The following is a 20719-nucleotide window of genomic DNA, read 5'->3' on the forward strand; positions in this document are numbered from 1 at the left end:
TACTTATTGTTCTCACATACACAGCCTCCATCCGACCTAGCCCTGGTAACTCAATTATACCAAATTATAAAGCTTCTGTTTCACATCCTTCCACACAGGTCCATAAATCAGCCCTGTGGTATGTACATGTACACTCAATACCCCAATGGAGCTTTACTTGACCATCACACCATGAACTGGTCAAGGACCAAGCTTCCCCAATCCCCTATATAATGTCCTTACTTTCCTAATGTCAGTCTCTTCTCTAGTTTGCTCTCATTGACAGACCCTCCTGGTTAGCCCAGTGCAAAGTCTTGCACTGTGAGCCCAATCCAGTGTCCTTCTCTATACTCTCTGTTTTCTGCGTTCGTTGAGTAACCAGCCCAAGATAGACCAATAAATAATCTTCTGCTACAGCAAAACTAAAGAACGTCTCAGTCTTCATTTATTCTTCTGCACCTAGAGAAATCTCTGTGGGAGTACATGTGAACACACTTACAAAACAAAATGATAAAATTTACTTCAAGTCTTTGTGACTTTTAGACCAGTAAATTACTAATCAGTCCACAGTGGGAGACTTTGAAACGCTAGGTGGCAGTAGACTTACCAGGCAAATTTCCATTGTTTCCGTAGTTCTGAGCGTGCGCACATGACTGAGAACAATAGATTTTACCAGATAAGTCTGCTGCCACCAAGCGTCCCAAAAGTCTCCCATTACAAGCTTATACCCATGCAGTGTCGAAGTTGTTTCAGAACAGAAGCTCACCTTTATTATAGGTCAAGTAAAATATGTAAATATTGTTAATTAATGAAGAACTTTATTCTTAAAATCACCCAATGATTTAACTTCCTACAGCAAAGAAGAAGAGAACGATCCTCCAAGAAGCAATCGTCAAGAATGGTGGAAGTATGATGCGGTAAGAAAACAGTGAAGTCATTAGATGATACCAAAGAAACCTGGAAATCTAACAGTCAAATACTTCCTTTGACTATTAGATTTCCAGGTTATTCTTAACCTTCATCATTAAATGTGCAATAACCTCACATGTTTTAGTTGTTGAAAATATGAAAGTAATAATTGTTCACTTGGCTGAGCATTCCCAGTCGTTCAACATCACCAAGTAGACCCCAAGTGAAATTTTGTAATGCTTGTATTTTCTTTGTTATAGGTATGGAAGTTCCTTGGTATGAAAAAAGCACCCTTGGTAAGTTTAACTTTTGGGAATATACTAGACGATGGTTTATTCACATCTGGCAGTCGTTTATTCTTTCAACATGTTAAAGTTATGAAGCATTAGACACTGGACACCTTTTGTAATTGTCAAAGACCAGTCTTCTTACTTGGTGTATCTCAACATATGCATAAAATAACAAACCTGTGAAAATTTGAGCTCAATTGGTCCTCGTGAGAAAATTATAAAAGAAAAAACACCCTTGTCGCACAAGTTGTGTGCTTTCAGATGCCTTGAATCCGAGACCTCAGCTGAGGTCTCAAATTCAATTCTAGTATTTTAGTGAGAAATTTCGTCTCTCTCAAAAACTATGTTACTTCAGAGGGAGCCGTTTCTCAGAACGTTTTATATTATCAACAGCTCCCCATTACTCATGACCAAGTAAGGTTTTATGCTAATAATTATTTTGAGTAATTACCACTGCCACTTTTTTTCAAGGTGTGGGCTGCAATTATTTTTTCCAGAGGCCGTTGCCACCTACTCCTAGGGCTGAAACAGGGTTAATCCCTTTACAGTCCATACAGATGTAGGCTTGGGTATCATCAATTCGAAGCCTGGCCGGTAGAGCAGAAAGCACTGCCTCCCCAATTTTATGTAGCAAGTGTCACGACCGGGATCCGAACCCACACCCTGCTGACCAAACACCAGTGCTTGAATCCGGTGCTCTTAACCGCTCGGCCATGAAACTGCCTTTAAATGTTCATGTTTGTAGTTAGTGATGCATTTTTTACAAGAAAGAGACTTTAAGTCCATCGGTCTCTAATGTTTGTATGTTTTTGTTTTTGTTTTGTACAGCTGGCTGGTTGTGAAGATACTGTGACTGGAATCCTTTCAATCTCAACTAACATACAATCTTCCTGTAGGTTGTTCCTAACCATTCCATTTGTAAAGCTAAACATATGCAATCATCATTATGTAAGAGTGTATTGTTATTAATCATTATTGTTGGTTTTTTTCACGAGTATACTTTCATTACTTAGTTAATAGTATATTTTGATACAGTTATGTTTTAATACAGCTATATATTTCTGAAGACTATATATATTTTTTAAATACTACAAAGAGTGAAAACAACTGCAATTCTGTACTATGGAATGTAGGTATGTGTATGCCCTATGGTTGAGAGTATACTTTCATTACTAGTTAATAGTTTTTTTGATACTGTTATGTTTTAATACAGCTATATATTTCTGAAGACTATATATTTTTTAAATACTACAAAGAGTGAAAACAACTGTAATACTGTACTATAGAATGTAGGTATGTGTATGCCTTATGGTTGAGAGTATACTTTCATTACTAGTTAGTAGTTTTTTTTTGATACTGTTATGTTTTAATACAGCTATATATTTCTGAAGACTATATATTTTTTAAATACTACAAAGAGTGAAAACAACTGTAATACTGTACTATAGAATGTAGGTATGTGTATGCCTTATGGTTGAGAGTATACTTTCATTACTAGTTAGTAGTTTTTTTTGATACTGTTATGTTTTAATACAGCTATATATTTCTGAAGACTATATATTTTTTAAATACTACAAAGAGTGAAAACAACTGTAATACTGTACTATAGAATGTAGGTATGTGTATGCCCTATGGTTGAGAAATATTTTATAAACTTAAAACAAGTTTGTTTGGTTTGTGTTGTCAGAAGAACAGTAAATAATTTGTTGAAAGGTTATAATACAAGTATAAGCAAAATAAACGATTGTGTGAGTAACATTTTGCAGATATTTCAGTTGTGATGTGTTTCAAAGAAGTACTTAAAATCTAAGTGCGTTTTATTTGTGTAAATATATTATTTAAATTTACCTGAAATAACAAACAAAAATGTTAAACTGTGGAAATAATAAGGGAACAAATTATTTTGTTTAATTTGCTAAGTGAATGATGTTTTTCGGGAATTACTAAAAATCTAAGTGCATTTAAATTGTATAACGTTGTTGAAATTGACCTGAAATTTAAAAACAATTTTAAAACCTAGGAAATAAGAATAAGGGAACAAATTGTTTTGTTTAATTTGCTTAGTGAATGATGTGTTTCGAGAATTACTAAAAATCTATAGTGCATTTAAATTGTAGAACGTTATTGTAATTGACCTGAAATTAAAATTGTTTTTACATCTGTGGAAACAAGAATAAGGGAAAACTTTCTTTCAAGTTTCAATGAAGTTATCTTTCCATACATTCTATTCACAGTGATACATGTACGTGATGACAGATTACGTGTTAATCTGCAAATTTTATTTGGACTGACATACAGGGCACAATTTGTAATGATTATAACTAAAAGACTTTCCTCTGTTTTTTTTCCAGCCGTACGGCTGACAAATTGTCCCCCCAGAATTTTCAGTGTGTAGCTTTCATGCACAGGTTTTCATTCCAGAACTTTGTCCTGTTGTTATACAAATGTGTCATACAAGAATAGACAGGCTGTCTTCAGTCTTTATTATTCTTTATTATTGTTGAATAATTTTGTTTCATATATTTCTGTGAAAAATTACCTTTGTCAAAAACACTGTCACTTGAGAGGGAGCCGTTTCTCACAATGTGTTATACTATCAACAACACTCCATTGCTCATTACCAAGGAGTTTACCATTAGTTTCCAGTGCCTTTTAATGAAATCAACGTGAAATATTACAGTGTTTTTGAGAGCCTAAACACTGAACTGTGTGCAAGTTACATAATGTTTATGCCTCCGTATGAAGGTTTGGTTGGATCAAAAGCTAAAGGCTATCTCCCCTACTATATGTAAATTTAAAGTTATTCTGGGATGGTCAGTTACTACATTTATACAAACAAAACTCAAATGATTATGCCCTTAAAATTGCCTTGAAATCGTCTGCGATTGCGTTTGAAGAAAATAACCTTTTTATCGGGCTAAAGTAAAGTACTACCAGCTGCGTTAATATTTTAATTGAGTATTGATAATTATATTTGTAATGAGAAATTTTCATTGTAATCACTGCTGTCAAGATCACACCAAAATCTGAAATTCCATTGAGCTACAACTTCTTGGTTTTAAATTTTAGCATTCGGTTTCGTTTTTATCCGCTCAATTTTTTCTTTCGAGGGGTTTTCAAGACTAAACAATTCGCCTTTCTTCAGATAAATTTCTTATTTTATTTTCAATTGGCACAACCAAATTTTGGCGATATGTAAAAAACATGACCACCTTTTGAAATGAAATTTCTATATGATCAACACGATGGAGCGGTTAAAAAAAAATACATTGCCCATAAAGCTGGTTGTGTTGTCAGGGAAAAAATGTTTTGTCAGTTGTAAGTAGGCAAGATCTCAATCATGTTCGATACATATTCTTCCTTGATTTATTATTCCTTGAATGATTTGAACAGTATATGAAATAATTTAAACATAGAGTAGACAAATCCATGGTAGGTTTGATTTTGTACAACTGCCGGCTTCAAAGATTACTGCAAAAATGAGCCAAGTTATGGTAGAGAAGTCATAACTTCCAGATTTCAATGCAATTTTTTATATTATTACCCTAATTGCAAGGGTCGTGGGTGCAAATCCCACCAGAGTTATATGCATGTGATATCTTTTCACAGGACTTGGGAAAAAAACTACACAACCTTAGTTAGTAATATTTGAAGGGAAGCTTTCCACTATCATTATCTTCAAACCCTATAAGTTTAATGTAAATCTGTGGACATTTTGAAAAAGTACCCAAATCTTTTAAGGGGATGCGACTTTTTGTATCATATAAACCACAAGGGAAACCTGACTGGGTAAATTTTGAAATGACTTTTGGGGTTGAACAAAGAATTGACTAGAGTGGGATTCGAACCAACGACCTCCGGATTAACGTGCCGGCGCTCCACCAACTGAGCTATCTAGCCCTATATTGGCGGTGTCCCTATTTTGTCAATATCTTTGTTCGGGGGTGCCAGTCAGAAGCCATACAACCGTTAACTGCCGTGTAGCCAGGGATCACACCCAAATTACGATACAACCTGGGAAGCGGCAAAAATAATGTTGTGTAGTTTATTTATTGTTGTCATTTGTTTTGGTTGTTTAGGGTTTGGCTTTTTGTCTGAAATTGGCAGGAAACCTACATGTATGAGTAAGCGTATTGTTGTATTAAAAATTTATTGATGGATTTTTTAGCAATAATATATTAAAGAAGTTTTAACTATCGATTTAACATTTTTAAGAGCAAATTAGTATAGCTTTGAGTGAACATTAAACACATTGTGCCAAACCTTTGTGGTCCAAGTTTTAATTTGTTGTGCACACCATTGAGAATATAAATGTTGACATACATAACTGGTATACATGACCATCGTTTGTAAGGTAATCATTAACTTTCAGTATGCACAGAACTTGTCTAATTACTCGCAGTGCAAAATTACTGGACAAAATCCTCCATGGCATTCATCAATAGTTTAAAGTCAAAGTAAGTTTGGTTTTGGAAGTGTTTGATTGTTTATTCTGATATCAATGAAGTAAGGGAAGAAAAGGGTATCGACGAGTTCTGTAACAGCCTTTGATCGTGTACCCACGGCCACACCAACAGTCCCCGTGAACTCCATCATTACGGGATACAAAACTCACTACTGCTTTGGATGGAGAACTTTCTCACTATACAGACGCTCCCAGCGTGGTGAGGTGGATGGTACAGCAACCGATTGGTCCCCAGTCATATCAGGGGTGCCACAGGGGACTATACTTGGCCCTTTGTTGTTCCCTCTCATTTAATGATCTACCATCAGACATAACATCAACTCTCCGCCTTTGCGCTGATGATTGTCTCACCTACCGGTCAATAGCCTCCATCAATGACTCTGTAGCTCTCCAAAAGGATCTTAACACCCTACAGCAATGGGCTGAACATGAAGACAATGCGACACCATGCGCTTCACTTTGCTACGTAAAACCATAAACACCGAGTACCATCTCGGTGGTAGTGCTCTTACTATGGTTTCTGAACATTCCTATCTTGGCCTAACTCTTACAAGTAACCTGGCAATCCCATATAGACATCATATCTGCAAAAGGTAACAGGATGCTTGGACTCATCAGATGTAACCTCAGTCATGAGTCAGAGGCTGCTCCTAGAAGCTACGGCAACAAGCGAATATTTCTCTTGTCCGCCCACATCTTGAATACTGCAGCACAGTTTGGAACCCGTACACCAAGAAAAACATCACTAAAATTAAAAAATAAAACCAGCGCCAAGCTGCCAGATTCATCTTCAAAAACTACCATCGTAGGGACAGCGTCTCCAAAATGATGATCTTCAATGGGACTCTGGAAAAACGCAGACAGGCTGCTAGATGCACAAGATCAGCTATTAGCTAGTAGCCATCAATCCAACCCAATACCTCATACCCATGATTCGAAGCAGTACTCGATCCTATACCACAAATGTAAATACCAAATCATCTCAGCACGTCTCCAGCTCTACAAATTGTTTTTCCCACAAACATTCTTATGGTGGAATGCTCTCCCCAGCCAGATCCTCGAGCTCCCATCCATCGGGGTCGTTAAAAGGGCGGTTGGAGCAGCCATTTTGCTATCCCCAACTTTTTTCTTGTACCTTGTACAATAAAAATGCACCCTGCAACACTTGGCACCGCACATAGGCAGCTATCCTTGGCATTTACATCCTGACTGAAGGACTATCCCAGCTAACCAAAAAACGTTGCGAGAACGTTGTGACAACGTTACTTTTTTGTTGTGGCAACGTTGATGTGTAATGTTGTGGCAACGAATTTGTGTGGACTCTCCTTGATGTTGTGACAACGTTGTCTCTAACGTTGTGAGCCAACGTCCATACCACATCCAAAATTAACTTTCTGACAACGTCACAATATGTTGTTAACTAACGTTCCTACAACGTCTCAATGTTGTAAGTTAACGTTCCAGCAACGTCTTAAAAAAACGTTGCGAGAACGTTGTTGCATCTGTACATTTTCTGTTGTTGCAACGTTGATGTGTAACGTTGTGGTAACGAATTTGTGTGGACTCTTCTTGATGTTGTGACAACGTTGTCTCTAACGTTGTAAGCCAACGTCCATACCACATCCAAAATTAACCTTCTGACAACCTCCCAATTATGTTGTTAACTTACGTTGCTACAACGTCTCAATGTTATAAACAAACGTTCCAGCATCGTCCCAATATGTGCAAAATTAACGTTCCTGCAACCTCCCAAAATGTTCGAAATGTCCAATGCAGTCTTTACTGCAGTAAAACTACACTGTTACTGTAGTTTCAGCATTATTTTACCTCAAAATAACCCGTTGCTACCACATAATTACTATAGTTTTATTGCAGTTTCAATGCAGTCTTTACAAATTTGTGCAGTTGACGGTTGTACGATTATAATTAGTACAAAATATAATGAGAGAGAAAGCAGTGTAAATAAATACATGCAGCACCTTTTTTTGCAATACCACAGGACAGGATTAATCTCTTTTTGAAATAATTATCTTGAGCAAGACGTAGCCCTAACACCGCGCCATGCTTCATTGCCAGCCTTCTGTTGATGGTGATGTTGATTGAGTTGTCTTTATCAGAGAAGCACAAGATCTGTAAAAGAAAAAAATTGGAAAATATGTGTCAGAAATAATGAAACATTTGTAGAAAATTTCAATGGTTTAAGTTTGCACAGCTCTCCAGTCCGTAAAGTCAAGATGAGGCAAAAAGGTTTTGAATACCCATTATTACTCTCCTCTCCTCTAAGTACTTCATACTGTCATGATTAATATGAACATGACAATTAATGTTGAATTTTTTGTTATATATAATTTGGGTTTAAATGTCGGACCCAAGGCAAGTCAAACCCATTGTCGTTTTCTTTTTCTACCCAAGAAAACAAGTAAAGCAGGGCCAACAAAAATAACTAAGGATAAAATTTATAAACACAAACAAAATTGAAACATACCATAGATTTTTTTTTTAAACAAAATTAAATAAAAGTTAGTTAACCTCACTGCAGTGCTTTCTGAATTATAATGTACGGGGTAGACCCAGACAGAGTATCAAGTATGTATGAATCTTTAACCATGGAGGTTAACCTTTCCCTCATCATAGATTTCCATTCCAAGTCCAACCAAACCAAAGCAAGTAAAGTAGACTATTTACAAAAAAATTATATCTATACAACCATTAGGCTAGAAAAAAACAGTTCCAACAGTTCTCCTGACTTCCTTGCCAAGTTCCCCAGCGGAAGTTTCAGTAAAAAATAAGCTATTTATTTACAATTTACAAGGAAGTGGATTGAAGAAGAACAATCTAAAAGAAAATCTTTAAGTTTCAAACACGTACGTACGTTACTTACCAAACAAAAATGATCACCCACATCATCACGGCGACGGTACCTGACGGACGTCGACTCTCTCTTGCTCTTAATTTTCACTGTAAAATTCACATCTAATCAGCCCCACACGGTCAGCCTTTATTCACTGGAAATACCTCCAAAATGTACAATAATCATACGCCAAAACATACAACAATGAACATCATCATCACAGAAATTAGAATCCGTTGGTCCGCCGGCCGTTAGAAACGGTTTGAAACTGGCTCTGAGTGATAGATAGACGGAGCTCCACATGTTGTGCATAACATAGCTGTTCAGTTTACATGCGCGAAGTCTGGGTGCCGACCGTTTTACACACAACTATCATATAGCGCCCTCTATTGATGGAAAAATGTCCAGTCATTATTTTTCGAAGCTACCAAAGAATTGGGAACTAGCTCGGGGGGGGGGGGGGGGGGGGGGGAGGGGTTGTGGATGGGAAGTATTAAATGTGGGATTCTACTTTTGAAAAGTTTTAATTTTTTTAAATGTTCAAAATAGAAACTCAGTTCCATAGAATATAGACAACCTGAAACAGACCCATAATAGAAAGCTTATTATTTTTTTAGAATTCTATAAAATGGAGAAGTTGGGATTCTACTTTTGAACAGTTTTGTTGTTTGTTTATGGATATATTTATAAAAGAAACTAAGTCTAAGTTCTATAGAATATTAGACAACCTGAAATGGGACTCTTTTGAAAATAAAAGTTTTTATACTAGAATTTAGATCCATAGAAAACTAGAATTCTACAGGCGGCGAAGGAAACTGATTTCTATAGACAATAACCTTAAAAATTCTATAGAAAAGTGGGGACGCCAATTTTTAAATAAACTTTTCTACATGACTATAATATGTACTGACAGCATCCATCTTCTGAAAACATTCTAAGTGCGACAATGATACTTTCGTATTACCATAGCTTATAGTTTCATGCACAAAAAACAATTGTTTTACTACAAGGATACTGCAGAATTGCTGCTGTTATCATTGCAGTAAAGTTAAAGTGAATCTACAGTAAACCATGGTTAGAAATACTACAGTATTACTTCTATAATACTGCAGATTCACTATAGTTTGACTAGGGTTTTGATGCAGTTTTTACTGCAGTAAATTGAAAGTATTATCAAACAAACTACTATTGTTTACTACAAGGATACTGCGGTATTACTGCAATTTCTATTGCAGTAAAGTTAAAGTGAATCTACAGTAAAATAAGAGTAGAAATGCTTTAGTATTACTTCTAAAACACTGCAGATTCAATATAGTTTGACTTGGGGTTTGATGCAGTTTTTACTGCAGTAAATGTAAAGTATTATCAAACAAACTACCATTGTTTTACTACAAGGATACTGCAGTATTACTGCAGTTTTTATTGCAGTAAAGTTAAAGTGAATCTAAAGTAAACTAAGAGTAGAGACACTATAGTATTACTTCTAAAATACTGCAGATTCACTATAGTTTGACTTGGGTTTGGATGCAGTTTTTACTGCAGTAAATTTGTAGTATTATCAAAAAAATTACCATTGTTTTACTACAAGGATACTGCAGTATTACTGTAGTTTTTATTGCAGTAAAATTAAAGTGAATTTACAGTAAACTAAGAGTAGACATACTACAGTATTACTTCTTAAATACTGCAGATTCACTATAGTTTGACTTGGGTTTGAATGCAGTTTTTACTGCAGTAAATTTGTTGAATTTTAGCATCTTGTCACTGTGCTCTCAAAACCCAGTGAGTATGTATAGCTTTTTGCTTGTAAAATGTTAATGCAACATGGGATTTGCACAAAATTTAGTTTGAGATGTCCCATCAGCTACCTTAGCTTAGGGTTAAAAGCATTTTTCAATCCAAAAAACAAGAACAAAATTACCCGCCAAAATGTTGAATTTTAGCATCTTGTCACTGTGCTCTCAAAACTCAGTAAGTATGTATAACTTTTGGCTTGACGAAACATCAACCTCAGGCAATGTTTCTATTAGAAAAACGTCTGGACGATGTTATAAACAGGGAACAAAATATTGTATCATTGTTGCAACGTGTATAAGTTACAATCTAACATGAAATTGAAACTGCAACTTCAGGCAATGTTGCGACAAAACCGTGACAGCAACGTTCCAAAACAACGTCCAACTGATACGTTGTTGCAACGTTGTATATACGTCAGTATGTAACATGATGAAAGTGCAACCTTTAGGCAACCTTGAGGCAAAACCTTCTCGCAATGTTGCGATACAACGTCACCATTAAACGTTGTTGCAACATTTTATATAGGTTACTCAGTAACGTGACGACAATGCAACCTTCACGCAACGTTTCTAAAACAACGTCTGGGTGATGTTATTGGAACAGAAAATTGTAGCATTGTTGCAACGTTGCAATGTTGCGACAAATCATGGAAGCAACGTTCGTAAACAATGTCCAATATTGATACATTGTTGCAATGTTGTATTTACGTAAGCGCAACCTTCAGGCAATGTTTCTATGAGAAACGTGCGGCGATGTTTAGGGAACAGACAAAACGCGACAAAACGTGGAAGCAACGTTCCAAAGCAATGTCCGAATAAAACGATGTTGCAACGTTGTATATACGTCAGCATGTAACATGACGAAAGCGCAACCTTCTAGCAACATTGCGGCCAAACCTTCTGGCAATGTTTCGACACAACGTCACCATTTAACGTTGTCACAACATTGTATGAACGTTTCTAGTAACATGACGAAACCACAACCTTCAGGCAACGTTTCTAAGAAACGTCCAGGCGATGTTTAGGGAACAGACAATTGTGACATTGCTGCAACGTTTGGTATAAGTGAGAATGTAACATGACGAAACTGCAACCTTCATGCAACGTTAAACATGGAAGCAACGTTCCAAGCAATGTCCGAATAAAACGCTGTTGCAACATTGTATATACGTCAGCATGTAACATGACAAAAGCGCAACCTTCTAGCAACATTGCGGCCAAACCTTCTGGCAATGTTTTGACACAACGTCACCAAATAACGTTGTCACAACAATGTATGAACGTTTCTAGTAACATGATGAAACCACAACCTTCAGGCAACGTTTCTAAGAAACGTGCGGGCGATGTTTAGGGAACAGACAATATTGTAACATTGTTGCAACGTTTGGTATAGGTGAGAATGTAACATGACGAAACTGCAACCTTCATGCAACGTAGCGACAAAACGTGGAAGCAACGTTCCAAAGCAATGTCCGAATAAAACGCTGTTGCAACGTTGTATATACGTCAGCATGTAACATGACGAAAGCGCAACCTTCTAGCAACATTGCGGCCAAACCTTCTGGCAATGTTTCGACACAACGTCACCATTTAACGTTTTCACAACAATGTATGAACGATTCTAGTAACATGACGAAACCACAACCTTCAGGCAACGTTTCGAAAAAACGTGCGGGAGATGTTTAGGGAACAGACAACTGTAACGTTGTTGCAACGTTTGGTATAAGTTATAATGTAACATGACGAAACTGCAACCTTCATGCAACGTTGCGACAAAACGTGGAAGCAATGTTCCAAAGCAATGTACAACTAAAACGTTGTTGCAACGTTGTATATACGTCAGCATGTAACATGACGAAAGCGCAACCTTCCAGTAACATTGCGGCAGAACTTTCTAGCAATGTTGCGATACAACGTCACCATTTAACGTTGTTGCAACATTGTGTGAACGTTACTAGGTAACATGACGAAACCGCAACCTGCAGGCAACGTTGCAGTAAGGTCGTGTGTTAGCTGGGATGCCAAGTACTGAGGTAGTAGAAGTAGAAGTTTAAAACAGGCAGGGTCGGTGCCGTGTGATAAAGGCCCGTAGCCGAAGGCGAGGGCTTTTACCACACGGTAAACGGCCGTTTAAAAACGAGTCACTACTCTTTTATTCCCATTCATAAATGCATTTTTGGTTAAAAGGCGTTATAAAGTATAAGAAACTCTGAAAAACTTATCCGTTTCCGGCGAGCTTGAGCTCTGTGTGTAAGACGTCCGTGTGTTGAATTGTTATGACTCAGGCGCCCAGTTTCCGGATCATATCCGTTCGTGTCTGTTGTAGTCTTGTCAATAAGACGTTCTCGTTTTCCTTCCACACACAGCGCGGCCAACCCAACGACAGTGTCCGCATCGACCGTAAAAAAGAAACGTGTTGCACCAAGACTAACCGGTTATAAACAGAGCCCAGCTGATTATCAACCGTTTTAATACCCCCACGTGACGCACTCTCCACCAATAGGAATAGCGAAACTGTCTGTGGTATTAATAATGAATGAAATTTTAAAAGCTAGTTTTATTGTATTTTAACCAGCTGACCTCAAGCCGCGGTCATTGATTACTTACTTGAAGTATTTTAAGTTGTTCGTTAATGCCACTCCCGTAAATTACATACTAGGCTAAGTTGCGGTGAGTGTAGAAATTGAATGTGTTGGATAAGTGTAGAAATGGAATGTGTTGGATAATAAATCCACTGGGAGAACATTCTTCTAATTGGAAAAGTAAATTCCTGAGCACGAGAACCCAATAGACACAAACATTTGGAAATGACTTGACGTCATAGCTGAAATACCAGCAGTCGATTAACAATTCGTGTACTCACTTTTCTGGAATTTGAGATTCATTCCTGCATTTGCCGTCAAGACGAGAGGTCGACTGTATAGGGAACAGTTTCCGTTTCCTTAGTTTGTTAAGTTAGCCAAGTACGTTTTATGAGTGGCGACTTCTGGGGACTGAGTTTAAATAATATTGCTCCTACCACCTGTAACAGTATGGTGTTCAAGCGATGCATTGGTGAGTTAAAGTGTAGAAAATAATTATTGTAACAAACCTTCAGAAACGCTGCAATGAAAATACAATGTGTAATGTTCATTTGCCGTAAATTTGTTAATATTAGAATGTCCAAATAGTGGAAATGCTAGAGAAATACGGCATTATTTGTTTCACATGTTTAAGATTTCATCTAGTTAGCACTAAACATATTCTTTTGTGCATTTATTAAGTAAATTCAAATTCATGACCCGCTTGTATGATTTGTATCGAATACCAGTCAAGCTATTTCCAGTTACAAATGATGTAGGCCATACCGGTAATTTCTAGAACATTAGAAGACTTCAGATAAATATTTATTCGGCAAATTACTATTTTCCATGTTCCACATTTTCCACAAACTTCACAATATTATCAGAATGTTTGGCATATATTTTTGTCTTCAGTTAAAATGCCGACCACCGTGACGTGAAGCTCATAATATAGACAAGGTTATTCCACCAACGTTACGACACTGTTATTTATTGAAGGTACGGAATATTTAACTATCAGTATGTGGAGAGTTTTATGTAAACTATAAGTTATAATGAGGCAACTTGTGGTCCTAGAAATCCTCGTGCATGTACTAGATTTATGTTTGGAATTTCAGTTAATACTTCCGTACTTCCGTACTTCCGTATTGGTTTGCTAAGAAATAGTTGACTCCCATTTAAAGTATCTATAGTTATAGGGATTATATCTGTTTGATTGTAATGCAGTGATCTTCGTGGTCAAAAGATCGTTAATATTAGACGAAGACGAAGATTTAATATTTCGCTGAACCAGTTGCAGTTAAGGTTTTTTTTATTAATGTATTCTCTATATTTATTGTGTTTTACAGACTGCCCCTATTATCTGGTAGCCTTAAGAATCGGGTTTAAACTATACATGAGTCAAATTAGTGTAACAAATTGTTATTTGTTGTTCTAAGAAATAAAACAATATTTGATCAGACCTGCATAAAATTGTTCCAAGGCCTTTCCTTAAACTCTCCCTGGTTACAGTATACATCTAGCAAACGGTTCCCAAAACCAAAGGTATACTTTGTTGCTTTTAAGATTGCTTACACAATAATTTACTGTCAGTTTCGGCATCCTCTGCACTTGTACAGCGTCTTTATCAGGGGGTGACATTATCATGTACCCCAAAGCCCAAACAAGACAAAAGAGGACAATGAGGTCCACAGTTCGGGAAAGGAACACAGTTGGAAGGCGTGTACAAAACCAATGGGAGCTGTTGCACACCATATAAACGTAAACCGAGTATAAACAAAAGATAGGAGGTCCATGGTTGAATGCGTTACCGTATGGTATACATGTACACTCTTTTGGACGACGGATCAGTCCGTGCGCAGAGTGCGAGGTAATTAGCATATTTTCCAGGTTTCATTTGCAGTCGCGCGGCGCACTCGGACCCCCTTCGAGATTTCGCGTGACAGCGCGAGAACTCAGAGACGATGTGCAAAATTGGCTATAGGTCCCAGCAAGAGGGCAGTGTTGGGTCAAGCATGGAGTGGTAAGTTTCTTGAACATTTTCCTCGTAAAACAAACCCATTTGTACCGGATTTTTGAGACCAAATACATGTGAATCTTCGTCTGAAATGTGGTTAAAGTTTTACACTTTTTGTTGATAAGCTTTTTAGGGTGCCTTCGACTGTTTCGAGCACGATTGAGACAAACGGAGTCCATATTCTGATAGACGAAGGATCGTTCTTTCTTTTGGTACCACATATAGTGCAAAAATTGTTCACTTTGTGATACAAGCATGATAATTTGAATGTATGGTCTTCTTGGGTCAGTTATTGAGAAAATCCCGTTAGCCATTAAAAAAATCCAAAATGGCTGCCATTTCCAAGATGTCCGCCATAACTGTCTTTTCGGGTACCTTTTTTCTATAAAAACATAGAAGCACTCGAGTTTTGTTACATTAGATAGATTACAAGTACCTTTAATCACACAATGTTTGAATTTGGGACCTACCAGAGAATCCAACAAGCCACTCAAAAATTACTAATGGCTGCCTTTTCAAAAATGGCAGCCATTTTCAATAATGGCCGCCATTATTTTCCAAGAACTTCTCTCCTTATAAACTGCTAGAAGCGATTGATATACTTCACTTGGACAAATTAATACATTTTTAACCATTAATTGAAACTCGACTTTTCAGACAAAATAAGTGGGATTTTTATTAGCCATTCAATAACTCAAGATAGCTGCCAATGTTACCATGGAAACCATGTTTATCCTACTAAGTATTATAGCTTGCATATGAATGAAATTTACATAAATTTCCAATCATTTCATAGACTTTTTATTACACAGATCTTGAGAGAATCAGAGTTCAGAGCCCAATCAATTCTTGTGCATTTTTATTCTTCTTAATTTTGTTGCAGAGCAATGGGGAAACTTACTTAAAGTGATGGACAAGCTGACTGTTCAGCACAATCATTTGTACCATAAGATCACTGTGAAAATCGGTCATATAAAACTGTATCATAATGACCATGTTCAAAAACGTTCTGTCTGTAATCTTCAATTTTGACAAGTGCAGCTGCACAAGGCTGTGCAACTTGGACCATATCGGTAGCATTTGCATCTTCCACAACACTCCCTCTTGCAGCCACACTTCGTCAGCTCTTGACAACTCTCTGCAATGGGTGGTAGTGTAGTCCAGCATACCTTCCACAAGTCACCATGCCAGGTCCATCCCCAGTCTGCAGGACTTTGTGTTTCAGGCTGGCAAACTATAGACTGGCTCCATATGCAGCCTGCCTGGTAAGCTGCCCGCTTGGCATGCTGAACAAGTGCTGCTCGAGTTGGAGGAATGGCTTCACAAGATCTCTGTTTTCGAGCAAACATGTCGAGCCGAGCATCGTCTACACCCTCTGCTGTACTAGACCTGTCATACATGATATCAACAAACCTCTCCAATGTCTTTAGGTCACCTTCTTCCAGTATTGGTGGATACTCACTGAGCTTGGCAAAGATTTTGGTGATTTCGGGGTACATGTTCCACGTCTGCCAAGCTGATTTTTTTCCTTTCCCGTGGAAGGCAGACACAACATCGCAACCTGTGAATGCGTGGAAGAAAAACATGCCTCTGGACTTTTCAGCAGAGCCAACTGCGTTTATCAAGTCATGTATGGGAATCCACCTCAGCTTGGCTCCTACCCCAAAAAAGACCCAAAGCTTCTGGAGACCAAGATTCTGCAGGGATGGAAGAACCGAAACTGCTATGACGACGACATCAGTGTCATTAGCTTTGATGATGAGATTTTTGCTGCCTGCTACAACTGCTTGTCTGGCATGCACAACAATCCTGGTGTCTGCTTCCTCATGGGTACATGGAGCAACCATACCTTCGGTGATTGGCAGATTGCAGAGGGCATCTTCTCCCTTTGTGATAACAACGATGTTGTTTGTGGTGCACATGTCAATTATCTTGTCAGCCAGGAAGTGAAATAGCTCTGTCTTGTTATCATCATCCCTGAAGAAGCTCCTCCAGTTCTGGGGCATTCTGCATTTGCCTTTCACTCTGCGTCTGGCCCCTTGACCTCGATTTGACCTTGTTTCTGCCTTGAGACTTGATGGAAGATAGACATCGAACACAATGTCTGTCCTTTTGTACTTGGAAGAGTAAGATTCAACAGTAGGAAGGACATCCAGTACAACATATTCATCAAACGTCTTTGATCTTCGTGGTGGCAAGGCGTTTACCGAAGCTGACCCATCAATGATAATTACATCAGCCGTTGGTTCAGTGTCTGGTACTGCAACGTGGCTCTCAAGAATTGCAGCAAGCTGTGACTTCTGGCATGTGCGAAGCTTTCCACCATCAAAGTGCAGCTGGAAAAGGCTGATTCTCATGCTGAAAGAATTGCTTAAGGTCACACTCTCTGGTTTGGCACGAGATGAATAGTTTGGAAAAGAGTTGGCAGTCTTCCTTAAGCCTTGTTTGCTTGTGGACATTGTGCACTGGCTCTTGTCGAAAAAAATCTACCGTGTTCTTCTTTAATGTTTCATAAAAGACGCATTTGTTGTTACTTTCTAGCCCCTTCATGAATTCCTTGAAGCGGATTCTGTCTTGGTTAAGGTGTGTGTTAACCATTTTAGCAGCACTGGGGTGGGCAATTTTCTTTGAATCAAGTGTCAGCAGATCAGTGGTTTCTTCTTTGAATGGGTTTCCCAAATCCTGTATAGCAACAAACAGCTTCTGCACTTTCTCCAAGAAGACTATCTGGGCTCGTTTTGTCTGTTCATGGTGTCTGGTACATCCGTTGCCAACTTTGGCTTCAGAAGCAACATCATACTGAGCAACCAATGGCTTACTTCAGGACCAGCAACCATCCACCTTCTCAGCGCTGATGGATCTTCAGTGACACCAATTGCACCCCCATCACCTTTGATGACGGCATTGGCATGTTCGTGAGCCTGGTCTATTGCCATTGCTGAGAAGTCCCGCGAAGTTTTGTGCACCACAAACTTTCCACCATGGAATTCATTAGCAACTTCTGGGTGTTTCTGCTCTAAGGTCATCATGTCTCTCAGATGGATGGGGAGCCACCGTGCATAGTTGATATTGTTATTTGCAAAGAAATATGGAATCAGTTCAGTGAGTGCAAGACAGTAGGATGTGAAGTTAGCTTCTCTAAATGACCTTATGAGTGAAAGAATCACCAGTTCCATGGACAAAACCAGGTCCCAGTACTGGAATTGAGGGCTTTGTAGTTTGCGTCTCTGACACCAGTCCTCATAAGTCAAAACTATGTCAGAGCCTTTCTCTGCTTCCTCGCAGTAGTCTGCATAAGCTGCCTTCATGAGCTTGTATAGACAGCTCGCTGTCATTTGGTGCATTTGACGTGTTCTTGTGACACTTGAGGCTGACAGAAATGAATCGGCAGTACCAGCAGAGACGATTTCTGCTTCAACAAGGGCTCCTGTCCATCCACTGTTTTGCAGAAGAGTGCCATTTGACCGCAACGCAGCCATCTCAATATGCAGTCCACCAAACATTATGACAAACTTGTCGTCACCATATTGCTCAGGCCAGTGCCACTGGATCTGCTTGGCTACAGCGTAGATTGGTTGGTCAGCAGTAATGACAGGTACTTGTCCTGGGTTGAGGAATGCTACTGTATCCTTGATCTTCTCCATCACATGTCTCACAGTTGCAACCGAGTTGGCTTGGTCGCGAAGAAGAGGTAACAGTGATGTAATGTTAACTTCAAATGCTGGTCCCCTCTTTTTGGAGGCATGATGGGCTGACCAAGTAACATCTACTGCCTCATCTACATTCTGGGTGAGACTGACCTTCTCTAGCCACTCATACTCTAGTGCCAGTTGTGATGTCAGCAGCTCAAAACTTGGCTCTGTCAGTCCTTGCCCTTGGACAGGAGTTGGATTCTTTGTTGTGAAGTGTGCCGGGCGGATGTTAGTGTAAGAGTCAGGAATTTCAGGAACTGACTTTATCTTGTTCTCCCCAAGCTTGAGGGAATCACGTTGTTCACCTTCATCTTTTGAGATTGGATGTTGGAAGATAGAAATACTGGTACCATGAAACGAACTAGCTGCTGTTGTAGCAGTTGGGTTGTGGTCTATGTTATCCACGGCAGATGTCATGAATATCCCTTTTCTGAGAACCTGTGGGCATACCACCCCATCATCAACATACTTGCTGATAGCGGCATCACCTAATTGTGCCGAGACTTCAAGAACTCTGTCATATGAAATGCTGAGGCCATTTTTATGAAGCATTTCCACCATGTTTCTTTTTCTGGTTTTTGCATAGACTGTCATTCCCATTAAAACTGGAAAAGGTGTTTCCCGATCCTTTGAGTGCCTGTGATATATCTCGCATAACAGTTGTACTGAAGGAGCTGTGCCATTGCAAGGTCTGTCTTTGATGCACCAAACCTGAGTTGAGATTTGATGTCAGCCCCATATTCAATCATGGCCACAAACTGAAGTAGAGTAGGAGGCATAGACTCTTCTATACAAGTTTCATGGAAGGTTCCGTCAAACTTTGACTTGTGGTCCAGCATCTGTCTACGCAGAATCGTGGCTGCTTTGGCTAGGAGAATGGCTTCATTGAAGTCGGACGCTTGTGACAAAATGGAGCCAACGTCTTTATGAAAAGCAAGTAGGACATCCCTCCCCTTTCTGTAGGTCTCTAGTTCGGGTATTTCAGCCAGCAACTTGTCCTTTAGCCTGGTGGAGTTGACCATGGGTGTATCTATACAGGTTTAGTATATCTGCAAGTCTGAAAACAGAAGGACCATCACTATTGTTTCTGGTCTCAGTTATATAGGCTATTAGTTCTGAAAATGTCAGTGGGAACAATCCCCCGTCTGAGTTGTCATGTTTGTCTTTCTCAAGAGTTAACTGACGAGTCCTCTCCCTGTCGTACAGTCCAATAAGGCAAGCAGAATGATATTTCAGTTCTTGTGCTACAACATCACCACCACTCAACTTTGCCAAAAGCTTTCCATCATTCAGGTTTTGTGCACATTCATTTACTCTTCTGTTGAGCTGCATCGTCATGGCTTGTCTCAGCGATGATTTTGGAGCCTCCTTCTCGCACAAAAAGCACACTGACTGCTTACTGCTACTTGCAAGGATGGTTCTCTGCATTTTGGTGCGTCCTAATGCTGAAGAACTTGGGCTTGAAGATGTTCTTTTTTGGGCCCGTTCCAACTTTGGATTGTTAAACATTTTTCTACAACTCTGATGGTATTTTGCATGGTTGATCCTCAGTGTGTTATCTATTCCATTACCTTCATCTTAAACCGTGCTGGATCAAGCGTTATTGGGAGCTCACTAATGGCATGGAAAAGTGGCACATTTTTTGAAATCATGGAATAACCATCTTGCTCAACACTGCAACGATAGTGGGTCGGTGGTGACTTTAGATCTTCTTTCATCTTGTCTTTTTGACAAAGGCAGCATTTGCTCCAATTTGTTTGCTGTTTGGATGTATATTAAACTTGCCATTTTGTGTCGGACAGATAAATTTCAAAATACAGGGGATTATTTTTTATGAAATACAAAACTTATTAAGAAACTTGCTATACAGGTATTTTGGTAGGTGTAGTAAACAAAAATAAACAGACAGTATAATAGGATTGGAACAGGGACCAAATGTTTGCACCTCAACATATATCTAGTCTAAATATTTGTTTTCAAATTCTCTAGTCTGAATGTTTTGTGTTTTCTTTGTTTTCTATGAAGTTTTCCGTTTTTGAGGCAAGATTTAACACGCTTCGAGATTAATTTGTAAATTAATCACACAAACTTTATAAATTTCAGCTGAGGAATGAACATATTACGAAACAAGTCTTACATATCAATCTTCTAAAGCGATC

General features: G+C 38.6%; 2 protein-coding genes across 5 annotated transcripts in view; one reads left to right on the forward strand and one right to left on the reverse strand.

Annotated features, from left to right (window-relative positions):
* Positions 1–2947, forward strand: part of LOC117302993 — a gene marked incomplete at its 5' end in the record, with an annotated part of 68423 nt that extends 65476 nt beyond the window's left edge. For 2 of the 4 annotated variants that reach the window (XM_033787013.1, XM_033787015.1), the window contains 3 exon segments: positions 836–896; positions 1149–1184; positions 2007–2947. In XM_033787013.1, coding sequence (XP_033642904.1) covers positions 836–892 — 57 coding nt within the window. 4 annotated transcript variants of the gene reach the window in all.
* A 16212-nt stretch (positions 2948–19159) lies between these two features.
* On the reverse strand, positions 19160–19582 carry LOC117303320. The gene has a single exon (XM_033787486.1). The coding sequence runs from the start codon at positions 19580–19582 to the stop codon at positions 19160–19162; it is 423 nt and encodes a 140-aa protein (XP_033643377.1).
* Positions 19583–20719: the final 1137 nt, after the last annotated feature.

Source organism: Asterias rubens, chromosome 19 (assembly GCF_902459465.1).
Source record: "Asterias rubens chromosome 19, eAstRub1.3, whole genome shotgun sequence".
NCBI classification, from domain to species: domain Eukaryota; kingdom Metazoa; phylum Echinodermata; class Asteroidea; order Forcipulatida; family Asteriidae; genus Asterias; species Asterias rubens.